The following is a 19,010-nucleotide window of genomic DNA, read 5'->3' on the forward strand; positions in this document are numbered from 1 at the left end:
ATTATTGATATTATTTTGGTAGGAGGAGTCCTCAGCCCATACACAGAAGTGGCACTGAAACCCTACCTTCCTTGCCTGGTGACACATGGTACGTAATGGTCTCAGCACCCAGCATCCACGGGCGTTAACTCCTAGTTCATTCTGAGTGATCCTACAGCAGAGGCCTCAGCGTCTGCCACCACCTGGTTGGTACATCACTAGTATGGTGTTACCTTGATAACATTTAATATCCCTTCGTTGGTCTCAGGGTCAGTCAAAATGTCAAAATGTCCTTCTTCGTTGCCATGCAATATGTTGAATTTTGCTCTCCAAGCTGATGTAAATGGAGAATCTCGATCTTGAACCAGGAGACGCACCACGCCCTTGCTGACTCGGCCTTCAGGAATCTGAATCTTATACTGAAAGAGGCAATCACCATGTGCATATCATGGAGACAAAAACATAATTGAAAAGGCAAGCAGAGAGGAAGAAGGGAGAGACGCAGAGAGCGAGCGAGAGAGAGAAGGAGAAAGAAAATTTCCTCATCACAACGTCCTGGATATTCCTCATGCTGCTGAACCTGCACAATACCCTGGATATTCCTCATGCTGCTAAACCTGCCCTAATGGATTTGCAACCTGCCTGTTATAGCAGAAGGTGCATCTGTTGGAATATCTGCCCCTCCTACCTGTGACTTGCTAAATAATTTTTAAAGTACTCTTAAATCCAACTCAATGCCCTATTTTTTCTAAGAATTTTAAAAATAACAATACGCAATCCTAGTTTATGCTCTCTAAAAATCCTAGCTCTTCCCCTAAAATAGGACACTTGCGGTTATTCAGATTAATGTGATCGTTTTTCTAACACATGTAGATCTTCGAAATAGCTTGTTATTCAATATTTTTGGAGACAATGTTTCTAGACAAGCACTTCAAAATAACACGGTATATTTTTTTCCAGCGTATTTTTAGAGCATTGGTTTTTACCAAGCCAGGAAAAGATTTTGAAACAAGGCTCAAGCATAATATTATTTTGTAGTTATTATATACTTCTGGTGAGGTGCTTTGGTTTGCAAGCATTTCACTTTGGTTTATACAGGTTTTTTTTTCTAATTAAATGACACCTTTTAAAAAATAATTGTTTGCATCATTTATTCAACAACAGCTTCTGTGTGCCACATTCCATTTCAGATGCTGTGAATAAGACGGGCAAAAATTCTGTCCTTGATGGAGCTGAGAGCTGAGTGTGTGTGTGTGTGTGTGTGTGTGTGTAGGAGGACTTATAAAATAAATAAAGCTAATTGATTAAGTAGAACACTACTAAGCAGAAGAAAGCACAAAAGGGCTAGAGTGTGTCCCAGGAAAGAAGTGGAAGGGTTTTAACTCAGTAGTCAAGAAAGGGCTCACTGAGAGAGTCAGGAGAAAGAAGGAAATATGGTGGATATTTACTTTTTTAAAAATACATATGGAATAGTAAAAAATAAAATATTGGAAATAGATCGTGAGTGATTCTTATTTTATCTCTTAGCCATCTCACATGCCTTAGGTGGAGCATCTATCCCAAATCATCTTACACAGTAGGTTTCAACACTTTCTTAGAGGCTGGGAGGCTTGCAGCCTGGGAAATCCCACGTGGACCCTGACATACAACGTTTTTAAAGGGTCACTGCAGTTACTTCTGTACTTGGATAAGGTAAGATGAGGAGGGTGAGGCCAAAGCCTACCTGCTCACCTTCTCTCTAGAATCCTGAACGTGGTGTGAAAACCTTGGGTGCAGACTTCTTACCCAAAGGTGATTCTTCTCCCGAGGGACATTTGGCAATGTCTGGTGACACTTTTGGTTGTCACAGCTGAGGGGCGCTACTGACATCTACTGGGCAGAGGCCAGGGATGCTGGTGAATATCCCGCAGCACACAGAGTAGCCCCCACTCTAAATAATCATCTGGCCCAGTGTCAATTGGGCTGAGCATAGGAACCCCTGACTCCAAGTAAACAGGAATGCCCTGTCTTCCCCTAAAGCTCAGTTTTCCCATCTGTAAAACAGAAATCATGTCGTAGTTTCAATAATCAAAAATGAAAAAAATGCATGTAAAAGTTCTTAGCACAGTTTCTGGCATACAGCAGTCAAAAATGTAAGCTCATGTGACCATTATGAAGTGCTTCTATGTCAGTATGATTTGGCTTCTTGATTCCAGCTTAAGTCACTTTGGAGAATTGCACATATCTTGGGTGACTCCCCGATATAGTTTGGAGATTTGTCCCCACCCAAATCTCATGTTGAAATGTGATCCCCAGTGTTGGAGGTGGGGCCTGGTGGGAAGTGTTTGGATCATGTGGGCAGATCCCTCGTAAATAGCTCTGGCCATCCCCTTGGTGATAAGGAAGCTCTGGCCCTGAGTTCACATGGGATCTGGTCATTTAAAAGCGTGCGGGCCCTCTTACCTCTCTCGTTCCTCATTCTCACCCACCCACACCCTGTATCTTGCATGCTCTTGCTGTCACCAAGCGACATGCCTGCTCCCCCTTGTCCTTCCGCCATGATCATAGACTTCCTGAGGCCTTCCTAGAAGCTGGTCGGTGCCAGCACCAGGCTTCCTGTAAAGCCTATAGAACCATGAGCCAATTAAACCTCTTTTCTTTATAAATTACCCAGTCTCAGGTATGTCTTCACAGCAATATGATAACAGCCTAACACCCTCCCCAAGAAAAACTGAGCCTAGGGCCCAGGGGCTACTTGTTTTGGGGCTTAGATGTCGGGGCAGCCCCGGTGGCTCACGTTCTCCTGGGTAAATATGGGCCTGTGGTTGTTGTTTTCTTGCACATCCATGTGAACGGTGGCCGTGGATGACAGTGACGGTTCTCCACAGTCCCTGGCTCTGATTAGCAGTGTAAACTGAGGAGCAGTCTATGTGGGGAGGAAAAGGAAAGTTAAGCCCCTCAAATATGGGAAAGGAAACTATTAATAAACATATTAATATTTTATAAGACATATTCTGTTTTGCAATTTCAATAGCAAATCTAGCCACAGAGGGTTCCCCACTACAAATGTAGAATCTAAGCCTGGGGCTCAAGGATGGGCCACACATTTCATTTTAAAAAATAATAAAATCCACATAACCTCATAATCTAAGCACCCGGAGAGTCGTATTTCTCCACTAATGCGATCAACCTGGAAACCACTTTCTTTCAGTAATGGTGTTTGAGAAATGAGGAAGTAAAGGACTTGAGAATTTGGAGTGTTTTCTTCATCCAAATCGACTGCTAACATCTGAAAAATAGGTTGACCTAGAAATAATTTTTAAAAACTGTTACTATCGGATAAAGGTAGCCTATCAAACCAGTAAGAGGATGAATTATTTGCTAAATGGCATTGGGGCATACACCAAAATGAGTGAAATGTTTAAATATAAAATAAACTGTGGACATACTAGAAAAGATAAGGATGAATATTTAATCAGCTATAAGATCAAGAACTTTCTAATCATGACTGCCAATGCAGAAGACTTACAAGACAAAACTGGCAGATCAGATTACATTTTTAAATTTCTGGCAAAAAAACTATGGACAAAATTTAAAAGAAAATGATAAAGCAGGAAAATATATTTGAAACATACATGGCAGGCAGATATTCTTAATATAGACTGCAGAGGTTAAAATCAAGAAAAATGACAAACACACTAACAGAAAAATGAAGAAAAGAAAGGAAAAAGCAACCGATAGAACACGGAAATGGCCAAGAAACGTAGCAAAATGTTCAAGCACATGGTTATCAAAGACCAACAACACACCAGGCACCTTCACGGATTGCAGGCAGGTGAGCAAATGAGGACGCTTACGTTGTATGTGCAGGGCGAATCAGCAAGTCTGCATCTCTGAATTCATGCTAAGTAAACAATGCTTGATTGGGACACATATTTAGCTTAAATTTTATCATTGAAATATATTTTATAAAAATAACAGAAAGTGGCAAAAAACCATAAATGTTCAACAATAGGAGATCGGTCAAATACTTTAAGGCATATCCATAAAATATTATACAACAGGGTATTTTAGAAAAATATCAGGTTACAAACAGTAAAATTGCACCTTTAGAGAGGAAATTTATAAATATGCACATGTGAAAAAGCACACCAAATATGTGTATTTACTATATACACATATACAATGCGTACTATGATAAAGACGAAAAAAATGTATGTATATACAAATACACATTTGTAATTATATATAAAAATGTGTGAATGTATATACATATATAATTTTAACTTACAGCATGTGTACACACAGACAGAAAATGCAAAGAAAAATGCTGAAAGAATACAAACTAAAACCTTAATGGTTGTTATTTCTCATGGGTAGCATTAAAGATGCTTTCTTTTTCAGTCTTTTCATTTCTTGGAATTTTTTAGAGAGATGATTATACAAAAGAAATGGTTTTTGTTATTAAAATAAATCCACATTCTAGTAAGAATAGGTTGGGTTTAAGAATGCACAGTATCTGTAACTAGGAGGCTTTAGATGTGATCGTGTTGCCATTTTACAGACAAAAAATCTGCAGAGATATGCAGACGCTCATCATCCAGCTCTTTTCCCCTCACTGCATGTGGCTTTATTTTTAGAATGGCATTTACATATCAGCCCTTCCCACTGATGTAATTCCCACATCATTTTATTGCCGATACAAAACGAGGCTTACAGACCTCAAAGCATTTCGCTCAGATCCAAGTCCTGCGACCTTTGAGATGTGAACAGTAAAAACTCTCCCTGAAGATGACTAGGATCAAGCTCCTCATCAATATTAATGAAAAGGAACAGAGCAGAGACAGAAGGAAGCACAGCAGCCCCCCAACCGCACACACCTGCAGTTTGGTTTTCTTGCACAGTGATGTTAAATTCCTTCTCTGGAAACTGGGGTGCATGATCATTCACATCACTGATCCTAATGTTGAAAATCAAGGATTTATCCACAATTTTTCCTGTTGAGCGCTCCGCAACATCAAAATAAACCTAGGAAGCAGAGAGCTGTAAAAATCCTGCAGAACAATTTATTTGATAACACTCTAATAAAATAACTGTTATTCTAATTATGGGTTTACATCTATCTCCTCCTCTAGACTGAGAGTTCCAAAGGGCAGGAATCAGACTGCCATCATTCACCACGTACCCCAGAGACCAAACACAGTACTGGCACAGACTAGGTTCTCAGCAAATGTGTAGAACAAGCCAATGCTCTGGCTTGGAAAAAAATGATGAGTTATTATCAGGTTCAAATCTCAGTCTCTCCACTGGGTAAACACATGCAGGTTGCTAGTGAGCCTCCGTTTCTACAACCTATCAGTATTGTCATGAGAAATAAATATATTAATTGAATATTACTGAAATATCACAGAGAGCAGACACTTAAAAATTTTGGGGAAAGTGAACATTTATAATAACTAGCACAGCTACTGACATACTATGCTTTCAAATGGCCACTGTACTTCTGCACTTCTGTACTTAGATAAGAAAAGTCAGTCCATGTCAAATGTGTATATGTGTAGTCTTTCACTTCAAAAGGTCTCAAATCAATTGTTTAAGCTTCTGCCTTAAGAAGTTTTAAAAAGAGATCATAATAAACCCAAACAGAAAGCAATAGTAAAGATAACAGCATATATCAATAAAATGGAAAACAACAAAACAATAGAGAAAGCCATGTAACCAAAAGCGATTCTTGGAAATGATCAATAAAATGAACAAACCTCTAAGAGGACTGATGAGGGAAAATAAGGAATTGGGGAGAATCATCAATAACAAGAATGAAACAAAGGATATCACTAGAGATTCTACATATATTAGAAGAATAATAAGGACTATTATGACTAAGTTTATGCCAACGAATACAGCAACTTAAATGAAAAGGACCAAATTCTTAATAAAGAAAAACTACCAAAACTTTCTCAAGAAGAAACAGAAAACCTGAATAGTCCTATATATATTTTTAAAGTGAAATTTGTAGTTTAAAATCTTTCAAGAAGTAAAAACAAAAAACCCCAGGCCCAGATGACTTCAATGATAAATTCTAGCAAAATATGAAAGAAGAAAGACCAATTCAACAGCCTCTTCCAAAAAATATAAAAGGTAGAAAAACTTCTCAACTGATTATATTTTGTAAATTTTATAAATTACAGGGAAAACTACAGAACAATATCTCTCATGAATTTAGAGTTAAAAGTTCTCAACAAAATACTAACAACTAGTACCCAGAAATATATTAAGAGGATAGTACATTATGACCAAATGAGGTTTATCCAGAGAATTTTAGGCTGATTCAACTTTTGAAAATTAATTTCAGCAACGTCACAAGATGTAAAGTTAATCTACAAAAATCAACTACATTTCTATAAACCAGAAATGAATACTTAGAAATAAATATTTTAAAATAGCCCCATTTACTAATCTAAAATATGTACAGGATCTATTTAGTGAAAATGTTATAACACTGATGAAAGAAATCAAAGAAGACCTAATTGAATGAAAAGATATACTGTGTTTACAGACTGACTCAGTATTGCCAAGATGACAGTTCTTTCCAAATTGACCTATAAAGTCAGCATGATCCCAATCAAAAGACTAGCAGAATATTTTAGAGATATCAACAAGCTGATCTGAAAATTATATGGAAAGGCAAAGAAATTTGAATACCCAAAATCATTTTGAAAAAGAAACACAAAGTTAGCGGACTCACACTATATAATTTCAAGATTTATTATAAAAATACAGTAATCCAGAGAGTACAGTATTGATGAAAAGATAAATATATACATCACTGAAACAGAATAGAGTTTAGAAATAGGCCCACACAAGTATGGTTGATTGATTTTTGAGAATAGTACAAAGGCTAGCCTTTTCAACACATGATTCTGAAACAATTAGATGTCCATATGCAAAAAAAAAAAAAAAATGAACCTGGGTCTATATCTCACACTTTAGACAAAAATTAACTCAAAATGGATCACAGACCTACACGTAAAAAAAAAACTATAAAACTTTTAGTAAAAAAAAAAAAAAAAGGAGGAAATCTTGATGACAATGTGTTAAATGTGTTAGATACAACACCAAAAACATGATCCAGAAGAGAAAATATTGATGAATTGGATTTTATCAAAATGTAACAACTTTTGCTCGATCAGAAATGTTGTTAAAAGAATGAAAAGACAAAGGAAAAGAATGAGAAGACAAAAATGAAAAGACAATTGCCTGAGATAAAATACTTGCATTTCATATGCTGACAAAGGATTTGTATTCAAAACTCAATAAGAAAACAAACAATACATGGCAGGTGGCTCAGGCCTGTAAACCCAGCACTTTGGGAGGCCAAGCCGGGCGGATCACCTGAGGTCAGGGGTTTAAGTCCAGCCTGGCCAATATGGCAAAACCCATTCTCTACTAAAAAAAATACAAAAATTAGCCAGGCATGGTGGCAGGCACCTGTAATCCCAGCTACTCGGGAGACTGAGGCAGGATAATTACTTGAACCCAGGAGGTGGAGGTTGCAGTGAGCTGAGATTGCACCACTGCACTCCAGCCCAGGAGACAAGAAAGAAACTCGTCTCAAAAAAAAAAAAAAGACAATAAACAATACAATTTTTAAATGGGCAAAGGGTTTGAACACACTTCTCCGAAAAAAGAGATGCAGATGTTAAACAAGTCATCATTTTTCACTAGGGAAATCCACATTAAAACTGCAATGAGCTATCATTACACACCTTTTAGAACAGTTAAACTGAAAAAAACCTGACAATACCAAGTTCAGCCAAAGATTCAGAGCAATCAGAATTCTTATACATTTCTAATGAGAATACAAAATTATTCAGTTATTCTGAGAAATCGTTCGGGAATTGCTTATCAAATTAAACATACACTTAGGCAATCCATCTAAGCCACTCCTAGGTATCTACCTACAATAAATGAAAACTGACATTCACATAAAAACCACATGTGGGCTGGGTACGGTGGCTCACACCTGTAATCCCAGCACTTTGAGAGGCTGAGGCAGGTGCATCACCTGAGGTCAGGAGTTCAAGACCAGCCTGGCCAACACGGTGAAACCCAGTCTCTACTAAAAATATAAAAATTAGCCAGGTGTGGTGGTGGGTGCCTGTAATCCCAGCTACTTGGGAGACTAAGGCAGGAGAATCACTTGAACCCAGGAGGCCGAGGGTGCAGTGAGCTGAGATCACACCATTGCACTCCAGCCTGGGCAACAAGAGTGAAACTCCATCTCAAAAAAAAAAAAAAAGTGCATAGCAGCTTTAATCATCACTAAAATCAAAAAGAATCCAAGCATCCCTTAGTTTTATAAAGTGAGAAGTGAGATACTACTCAGCAATAAAACAGAACAAACTCAGCCAGTGCGGTGGCTCACACCTGTAATCCCAGCACTTTGGGAGGCCCAGGTGGCCAGATCACAAGGTCAGGAGATCGAGGCCATTCTGACCAACATGGTGAAACCCCATCTCTACTAAAACACAAAAAATTAGCCTTGTGTGGTGGTGGGCGCCTGTAGTACCAGTTACTCAGAAGGCTGAGGCAGGAGAATTGCTTGAACCTGGGAGGCAGAGGTTGCAGTGAGCCAAGATCGCACCACTGCATTCCAGCCTGGTGACAGAACAAGACTCCATCTCAAAAAAAAAAAAAAAAAAAAAAAAAGAACAAACTCTTGACATGGATGAATATAAGATTCATTATGCAAAGTGAAAAAAATCTAGACTTAAAAAGCCATGTATTGTGTGATTCTGTCTCTATGATGTTCGAAACAAGGTAAATTTATTGGGAAGGAAAAGAAATGAGTGGTTTCCAGGGGTTAAGGGTTGAAGGAGGGTTTGTCAAAACTCTTAGAACTATACATCAAGAGATACAAATTTTACTGTACATAAGTTTTTAAAATAAAGTTTTAAAAGGAAAATACACACACATTTGGAAGGAATAAAGGCAGTTCAGGGTTCTCAGGTCATTATATTGTCAAAGAAGTTATTAAGAACTTTATATCAAATCTAATAAGTGAAGAATGAATGTTGTAATTCCTCTGTAATTATTTTTTCCTTCTGTGGAATTAGACCAGAGGGGAAAGTTGTGGGTGGGATGAGATTTTTCATATATTGTATAAAATTTCATAAGAAGCCCTTATTAATTTTATATGTAAAAAGTAAATATAAGGTTGAGCGTGGTGGCTCACACTATAATCCCAGCACTTTGGGAGGCCGAGGTGGGGGGACCACCTGAGGTCAGGAGTTCAAGATCAGCCTGGCCAACATGGTGAAACCCCATCTCTACAAAGATACAAAAATTAGCCGGGCATGATGGTGGGTGCCTGTGATCCCAGTACTTGGGCGGCTGAGGTGGGAGAATCACTTGAACCCTGGAGGCAGAGGTTGCAGTGAGCCGAGATCGCACCATTGCACTCCAGCCTGGGCGACAGAGCAAGACTTCATCTCAAAACAAACAAACAAATAAAAAGTGAGTATAAAGAATAGGAACTCTCATTTATTGCTGGTGAGAATGCAAAATGGTACAGCCACTTTGGGAGACAGTTTGGCAGTTTCTTACAAAACTAAATGTACTCTTGCTACACAATCCAGCAATCACCCTTCCAAATGTGTTGAATATGTATGTGCACCCGACAACCTGCACACACGCGTTTATAGCAGCTTTATTCATGATTGTCAAACTCTGGAAGCTACCAAGACGTTTCTCAGTAGATGAATAGGTAAATAAGCTGTGTCTATCCATACAATAGAATATTATACAATGAAAAAAAGGCATAGAGGAACTTTAAATGGATATTGCCAAGTGAAAGAAGCCAGTCTGAAAAGGCTACATAGTGTATGATTCCAACTGTATAACCTTCTGGAAAAGGCAAAAGTGAGGAGACAATAAAAAGACCAGTGGTTGCCAGGGGTTCTGGGGGTAGGGAGGAGGGAATGGGCAGAGCCCAGAGAATTTTTAGAGCAGTGAAACTTTTGTCGAAACCCATAAAAGGTAAGATGCCAAGAATGAACCCTAATGTAAACTCTGGGTTTTGGTTAACAGTAATGTAAAATACTGGCTCAACAATTATAGCAAATGTAGCACATAAATTATAGCAAATGCAGCACACTATTGCAAAATGTTCATAATAGGGGAATCTGAAGGGAGGGGTGAGGGGAGGGTAGGATGGGAACTGTGTGCCTTCTATTCTGTGCTTCTGTCAATCTAAAACTGCTCTAAAAAATGAAGTCCATTAATTTGAAAAATATGATGTCCCTACTTACAAAATAAATATATATATCTTTTTTTTTTTTTTTTTTTTTTTTTTTTGAGACAGAGTCTCGCTCTGTAGCCCAGGCTGGAGTGCAGTGGCCGGATCTCAGCTCACTGCAAGCTCCGCCTCCCGGGTTCACGCCATTCTCTGGCCTCAGCCTCCCGAGTAGCTGGGACTACAGGCGCTGCCACCTCGCCCGGCTAGTTTTTGTGTTTCTTAGTAGAGACGGGGTTTCACCGTGTTAGCCAGGATGGTCTCGATCTCCTGACCTCGTGATCCGCCCGTCTCGGCCTCCCAAAGTGCTGGGATTACAGGCTTGAGCCACCGCGCCCGGCAATAAATATATATATCTTAATAAAATGTAATAAATATGAACTATAATAAAATACAAACTGGTGTATTTTAAATAAATATACATATTTTTACTCCTGAATCTCTCATTGCTCTAGTATAAACGGTGCTTTTGTTTGTTGAAGGCTGAAAAGGCTGTGGGGAAAGGCAGGAGTTCAGAGTCACAGAAAAGAGAGCGGGAAAAGGCATGAATCGTGGCACGAGGGTGGTCCAGGCAGGTGCCTGTTCTGCATCGAGACCACTGGATTCTCAAGGACCAACTGGTCGCCAGGTACAGTATCCTGCTTGGGGTAAAAAGGTTTATTGCAGAAGCGTGGCCGCCAGCTTCAGCCAGGCCCAGGGCGGACTCACCAGCACCAGCCCTTCACGTAGATGGTCTCCCTTCATCCTCGCGGAAGCCCTGGAGGAAGACACCCTTGCTGTCTAGCTCTGCACCATGGAGAGACTAAGTGACTATTTCACCTTCAGCTTAGAAGTAGAGTAGCCCAGATCCAAGTCCAGTCAGGGATCAAGACTGCACCTTCCGCCGATTCTTCCCCATTTCACTCTACAGGCTACTCAGTGCCCAGAGTCAGTGGCCCTCCCAGGGGGCCTCTCAGGGCCTTGAAAGCTTTAGGCAACGCTGTCTCCATCCCCTTCCTCAGGGGCCTAAAGGTCTTTCCCTCTGTTTTGTTTCGCGTGGCTGCTTGAGCCCCCTTTCCCTGCAGACTTGTGGCTCACTCCTCAACTCCATCACCGCGGTCGCACCAGGTATCCTAGAACAGCAGCCCCCACGTCTAGCGCAGGTCAGCGCTCCTCCTCCTCCACAGTAGGACTGAGGGAGCCTTCAGGGCTTCTACTACTGAGCTAGTCCGCTTCAGGGACTTCAGGGACTCTAGCATACATTTTTAAATTTTTGTGCAAATAAATTGGCTTTCTCACACACCATCTCTACATTCTCCTCCATAATTTATGACTGTGCTGGCAACTCTTTGCTCCTTAATCACCCTGACTTCTGGCTGTAAAACCGTGCCAACTGTACTCCTTCCATTTAAAAAAAGAACCACTTGTGTGTTTCATGTTTATTATTTTATATTTCATTTATTATCCTAAAGCTACATATGAGACCTTTAGTTCCATAGGACGCCTGAGAAACACAAGTGCTGTTTATTCTTTGGCAAGATGCTAAGAATTTCTAGGATTTCGGATTACAATGGTGAAAAGAAATGTCATGGACATTGTCTGCACTTGGAAAGTGTTTCCAGCCTTTTGTTATAGCCTCAAGATTTATACCTTTGGATAAACAAACCATAGTGCGTTAACTGGATGCATCACCATATGCCTATTTGAAATTACAGGCACAAGATCTATGGCCTTACACACAAATGAGAACATGGAAACACCTTCAGGACCAAATGCACAATACCAAATCGCGAATGCATAGGTTAGACTGTGTGGTGATAAAAATTAACACATAATTATTCTGAGAAATATAAAAGGATGGCTTTGGGGGTAGCTTTGTATTCTACAAAAATGAGCATATTTTGATATAAATAGATAAGGTCCATACACAGAAAAAAATTAAAACTTTTCCTGTTGCTGTCTCTGTCTTAAATCTTACAGTAATTCTCAACTAGTGTTACTGCTTTCTTGTAGACGCATGGAGTTAATAAAAAGTTGGCCTCCCCCACACACTCCCTGAGCACAATTTTGCTTTTGGTTCGTTTTAGAGACCCTATCAGGATGCTCAAGAGTAAAGAAGTGCTGCTGGAATGTCTTTTTGCTGCTACATTAGGCTTACTTGATTTTTAATAACATACTATCTTGATGGACTGCCAAAGCCAATAATAATCATTCTCTCACAGGAGCAGATGGTTAAGCTAGGATGCTCAATTTGTGTAGTGTTTAGGATATGTCCTCATTTATAGGACATGGCTTATACCACCCTTCCTGGTTGGTAATCCTTCTCATTGGACCATTTCATATGCTCCTAAATAGTGTGTAAGCCCCTGGCTGTTAGTTTCCTGTGGCTGTTGTAACAAAATACCACAGACTCCATGGCTTACACTAGAAACTTATTCTCTTACACTTCTGGAGGCTAGAGTTGAAATGGAGGAGTCAGCAGGGTTGGTTCTTCTGGAAGCTCTGAGGGAGAGACTATTCCCTGCCTCTCTTGGCTTCAGGTGGTTGCTAGCAAGCCTCGATATTCCTTGGCATCACTCTAATCTCTGCCTCCACCTTCACCTGGCATTCTCCTCTGCATCTGTCTCTGTGTCAAAGATTCCCTCTTGTTCTAAAGATACTGGTCACTGGGTTATAGCCCACCCTAATCCAGTATGACCTCATTTTAACTTGATTACACCTATAAAGACCCTATATCCAAATAAGGTCACAGGTGTGGGTAGGACTTGAACATCTCTTTTTGGGAGGCACAGTTCAACTCACAACAGCCAGCAAGGCCAAGGCTACATTTTACTGTGCTCGCTCATTCATTTACTCCTTCATCTAACATGATTAAGGGAGAATCTATTATGTGAGGAGCCCTGATCTTGACCCTGGGGCAATGGCAGACTTTCCCCAAAGTCAAGAATAAGGCAGAGTCTCTCTGCATTCTAATGGACCAGCATTCTAATGGAGGAGATCAACTATCAACAGAGAATTAAACACGAAGTTCACATTTCAGGTGATGAGTGGTGTTGAGGAGAAAATAAAACAGGGTCATGAGATGGAGAGTGACGGGCAAGGTTGGGACATGCCTCAGAATCTCCACCTTGTATCTTTCCCTGTGGAAGTTCGTAGTTAAATGAGAGGGCCACGGATCAAATAAGTACATAAATCAATATTAAAAGACAACTGTGGTCAATGTTTGGGGAATCAGAACAGGGATTTGGCCTAGCCAGGGAGCTCCAAGCATAGGGCCCTGGAAACCTGACATAACAGAACTCGGGGATGCCATGTGTTTCCCCCCACCCCACACTGTCACTGTTTGCTCTAAATGGTCCCTGGGATCTATCTGTGATGTGCCAAGCATTTCCAACTCAACTTTGAGTTTCAGGAAATGCTCTTAGATATTTGGCTTTAGCATTATCAGCTTTTAGACACAAAGTCCCATATTAGACATTATGAATGCCAACCCTTAATACATCATTTAAAATGTTAAAAGCATCGTTCGCAAAAATGTTCTCCCATTCTGTAGGTTATCTGTTTACTCTGTTGATAGTTTCTTTTGCATCTGAAAAAGATCGAATATCTGGCATCTATAAGGAACTTAAACAAAATTACAAGAAAAAAAACCCATTAAAAAGTGGACAAAAGACATAAACAGACACTTTTCAAAAGAAGATATACTTGTGGCCAGTAAGCTTATGAAAAAAAGCTCAACATCACTGATTATTAGAGAAATGAAAATTAAAACCACAAAACCATAATGAGATACCATCTCACACCAGTCAGAATGGCCATTATTAAAAAGTCAAAAAACAACAGATGCTGGTGAGGTTGCAGACAAAAAAAACAAAAGGAGCATGTATATACTCTTGGTGGGAGTGTAAATTACTTCAACCATTGTGGAAGACAGTGTGGTGATTCCTCAAAGAGCTAAAAACAGAAATATTATTCAACCCAGCAATCCTATTACTGGGTATATACCCAAAGGAATATAAATCATTCTACCATAAAGACATATGCATGAGTATGTTCACTGCAGCAGGATTCACAGTAGCAAAGACATGAAATCAACCCAAATGCCTATCAATGGTAGAATGGATAAAGAAAATATGGTACATACATGCCATGGAATACTATGCAGCCATAAAAAAGAATGAGACTGTGTCCTTTGCAGGAACATGGATGGAGCTGGAGGCCATTATCCTTAGCAAACTAACACAGGAACAGAAAACCAATACTGCATGTTCTCACTTATAAATAGGAGTTAAATGATGAGAACACATGGAGGGACACTGGGAACGGACACTGGAATCTCTCAGAGGGTGAAGGGTGGGAAGAGGGAGAGGATCAGGAAAACTAACTAGTGGGTACTAGGCTTAATACCTGGATGATGAAATAATCTGTACACCAAACCCTCATTATACACGTTTACCTATATAACAAACCTGTACATGAACTTAAAATGAAAGTTAAAAATAATAATAATAATAAAAGGAAAGGAAAAAATAAAATATTAAAAGCAAACAAGCAACAACAACAAGTGAGCACTGAATGTGTGGCTCCATCCTTGCACAGATTATGACCATCACTACGTCCTCCCTACTCAATGTATGGAAGCCCGAGGACAGCAGCATGAGCATCACCTGGAGCTTGCTAGACATGCAGGCTCTCAGGCTTCACCCTGACCTACTAAAACAGAATCTGCATTTCTACCAAGATCCCTAAGTGATCTGTTTGCTCATTAAAGATTGAGAAGTGCTATCTCAGTGTCTCCTTGTGACTACTCTCTACTCCTTCTTTTTAACAGACACTGCAAAGTCTACACAGAAGGGAGGCATGCATTCATATGGATAAGGAAGACCTAGAGAGTCATCTTTGCATGTTCATTGGAGTTTTAGGAGAATTTTCACCTATTTAAAAATTAGAGAGTCAGAGCCTATTAGTGAGTTAAGGGTTTATCTTTTATTGTGTATATCAGTACATTGAGATCACTGGAGAAAAGCTTCATATATTACTTTTCTTGAATGTTAATCAACATCTTTCCACCCTGAAAAAGTTAATGAACAAATGTACAGCCAAGCAGGCCTGAGAACCAAGCCCAGTTCCCAACAGCTCCAGTCCACTGAAGTCAAAATAGAACACATTTTGACTACCTAAGGACTCCCTATTATGTTAGATGGGTAACGTGATACATAGTTTAGGGCTTTTTTCTTTATGATTTCTTTTCCTAGTTTAGAACCTGAATTTCAACTTCATAGTAAACCACAGTGTTGCAGTGATGAAATTGTAAAGAAAACCTGCACTCACAATAAGACATCGTCAACAGGTATGCAATTGCTCATGCACCAGTTATTGGGCCACCCACTGGGTCTGTTATGGCTTGTCTCCATATTTCAGAAGTCACTCATAAAAAAATAAATTAGGCCAGGCGCGGTGGCTCATGCATGTAATCCCAGCACTTTGGGAGGCCAAGGTGGGGGGATCACAAGGTCAGGAGATTGAGACCATCCTGGCTAACATAGTGAAATCCCGTCTCTACTAAAAATACAAAAAATTAGCTGGGTGTGGTGGCAGGCGCCAGTAGTCCCAACTACTCCGGAGGCTGAGGCAGGAGAATGGCATGAACCGAGGAGGAGGCGGAGCTTGCAGTGAGCCAAGATCGCACCACTGCACTCCAGCCTGGGTGACAGAGCAAGACTCCATCTCAAAAATAAATAAATACATAAATAAATAAATAAATAAATAAATAAGCCCATTTTATAAACATTCTGTGACCCTATCCCCAAGTGCTTTCAGATATCCCGATCATGCTAGGACACTGGTCATTAGAATAAAGACTTACAGCAGCTCACATCGATTGCAGAAATCATTACAAAGCCAAAGCCCACAACTCCAAAACAAGATTACAAAAGTCTCAGGCATACTCGTAAAGCTTGTCACAAGGCATAATTTCTCAGTCTCCCGGAACCTGGCACATAGTCAGCTTAAATAATGCTTACCAAATGCAACAGTCTTGCAAGAGCTTTCAAATCCAAGCTTAGAATATATCAAATTTTAGATACCGTGAAAGACGGTGTCGTTTCTCGATCAACAGGGCGGTGAACATATATCCTTCCGTTCTCATGATCTTCAAGAGAAAACAAACCAATCTCTGGATATTCATCCACACCAGGTCCACTGAGTAGATACATTAGCGACATGTTATCAGACATATTATTGAACAGCTAGAAGGAGGAAAAATGAAAAGGAGGATGAGAATAAGCCACTATGATAGTCAAGTATCAAGGCTAAGAATCAATGGCATCTTTAAGAAATTATACCCAGCAATGGCACATCTGCCAAAGAAATAAACAGATGGGCAGAGATGCAGGAGCAATGGTGTTGAACTGTTGGCTGCAGTTTGGTCTGTAATAGTGACAATTTGGAAATAGCATAAATGTTCATCGACATGAAAAAAATAATATAGTGATACTTCCTTCACATAGCATGGGATACTCTGTAGCCTTCAAAGATATATTTACACTGCCATAGAAAGACGGAAAGATGAGCAGGACACATCGCTCAACAAGAAAGGCAAGCAGAACAACACACCAAGTGTGATCTCATTTCTTTGACGCAGATTCACATCAGAAAATCTGTAAAGAGATATCTGGAACCACACATACCAATTTATTTCATATTGATTATCCCTTGAAGGAAAAAGAAGTAGTGATCACACAACTAACATTTAGAAAGAGTTTAGAATGAGTGGGCCTACAATATGCCTTGCTTGCCTTAACCTATTTAATCTTTAAAACATCTCTGAAATGTAGGCAATATCATCGACCTCATTGTACAGACACATTAAGAATCTCTAACCTTAAAAAAAAAAAAAAAAAAAAAAAATCTCTAACTTACCCAGCAAGGACGTGGTGCAGTAGGAATATGAACCCACTCCCTCCCCCTGACTCTTAGGAGTATATACTTTTAACCACTGAGACTTGAAAACTTTCTGTACTCTTTATATTTGTTTTTTAACAGTAGGCATGTACTGTTTCCTTTTTCTAAGAATCACAGAATGTCACAGAATGTCAGAGCTTAATCAGTACATAATTCGAAGGGCCATTGGTACCAGGAAGGTAGCGGAAATAAACAACATGAGCCTGGTGGAAAGATTCTACCATTCCAATACCATGTGACTTTTTCAAGGCGGTGCTTGCCCTCAGCAAGAGGGAGGAAATAGGGAGTGGTGGAAACTGTGGTATTCGGAGTAACTCAAGCCCCACCTAATTGTTGTCATGTGGGAATGTGGGTTCCATGTGGCCAGAACTTTCCACTTTTAAAAAGTCTCTAGAAGGGCAAAATTTTTAAGACAGTGTCCCTATTTATTTATTTATTTATTTATTATTTATTTATTTTATTTTATTTTTTTGAGACGGAGTCTCACTCTGTCGCCCAGGCTGGAGTGCAGTGGTGCAATCTTGGCTCACTGCAAGCTCTGCCTCCTGGGTTCATGCCATTCTCCTGCCTCAGCCTCCGGAGTAGCTGGGATCACAGGCGCCTGCCACCATGCCCGGCTAATTTTTTGTATTTTTAATAGAGATGGGATTTCACCATGTTGGCCAGGATGGTCTCGATGTCCTGATCTCATGATCCGCCCTCCTCTGCCTCCCAAAGTGCTGGGATTACAGGTATGAGCCACTGTGCCCAGTCGACAATCTCCCTATTTTAAAATAATATTTAAACAAACAAACAAACAAACAAAAACCTCTGCATGGGCCAAATAAAGCAGACCTGTCAGTTGGAATTAACCACCCTGTTGCTGTATGAGATTCTCATCAGACACTCACACGGAGAAGTGACTCGCTCAAAGTCACATACCCAGGTAGAAGTAGAGTGAGTTCTAGAACGCAGGCATCCTGAACCCCAGGCCAGTGCTCTTTATGCTCTACTTCACTCCCTGGCCTCACTAGCACAAAACCTTTCGAGACTTAATCTTCCTGGCCAAAGGGGCATGCTGACTCAGAGGCCATGATGGGGTCATTCCTTAAGAGTAGGCACCTCACCTCACCAATTAGTTTGGGAAAGGGTCCCGGGTCTTCCTCCTCCAGCTCCAAGGTGGTGATAACCCATCTTCTCTTGGATCGCCGTAGAGGCTGGTAGCTCTTTCCCTGGAAATTATAGTGACAATGATGACAATAAGGATGGCAGTGATGCTCACAGCCAGGATTTATCACACCCTTGCTTCATGTAAAGGCCCTGTGCTGACACTTGGCCTGCATTCTCTCATCCCCACAACAGCCACCTAAGCTTGGAAAATCCAAGTGCCTGTCTTCTTAAGAAGCTTAAGAGTCATATTCAGCTAGTACCAATGGCCCTTTGAATTATGTACTGATTTAGCTCTGGTATAGCTGTGACACTCTGTGATTCTTAGAAAAAAGAAACAGTACACGCCTACTGTTAAAAACAAACATAAAAAGTACAAGAAGCTTAAGAGTCAAGCTTCTTAAAAAGCTGTAGAGTCATCTCTAACCATGGGGCAGATGCCACCCAATGATTTGACATGGTTCTTGAGATAATTTTAGGAGCTATCCAGACATAGCATTAAAGATGACTGTCTGCTATGTGCCAATGGCTGTCTTACGGTAGACATACAAACCGTTGTTGAGAAAGTTTTCCTACTTCCATTTATCTCTCAATCTTCCTGAAATTATTGATGATTAGGTGCTGATAGAGCTTTCATGCCTCTCTGTCTATGAATACCCCTTTTAACAAA

At 40.1% G+C, this 19,010-nt stretch overlaps 1 protein-coding gene across 2 annotated transcripts in view; it reads right to left on the reverse strand.

The window, feature by feature from the left end:
• CDH26 (cadherin 26) overlaps positions 1-19,010 on the reverse strand; it is a 53,612-nt gene that overhangs the window by 23,310 nt on the left and 11,292 nt on the right. The window contains exons 3-8 of one of the 2 annotated variants that reach the window (XM_050745552.1): positions 18,301-18,405; positions 16,318-16,479; positions 4,839-4,986; positions 3,098-3,264; positions 2,756-2,884; positions 213-398 (exon numbers count right to left, since the gene is read on the reverse strand). In XM_050745552.1, the coding sequence (XP_050601509.1) occupies positions 213-398; positions 2,756-2,884; positions 3,098-3,264; positions 4,839-4,986; positions 16,318-16,479; positions 18,301-18,405 (897 nt within the window). Of the gene's footprint in view, positions 1-212; positions 399-2,755; positions 2,885-3,097; positions 3,265-4,838; positions 4,987-16,317; positions 16,480-18,300; positions 18,406-19,010 lie in introns of those variants that run through there. The other variant, XM_050745553.1, reaches the window with a different exon arrangement.

Source organism: Macaca thibetana, chromosome 10 (genome assembly GCF_024542745.1).
Source record: "Macaca thibetana thibetana isolate TM-01 chromosome 10, ASM2454274v1, whole genome shotgun sequence".
NCBI lineage: Eukaryota > Metazoa > Chordata > Mammalia > Primates > Cercopithecidae > Macaca > Macaca thibetana.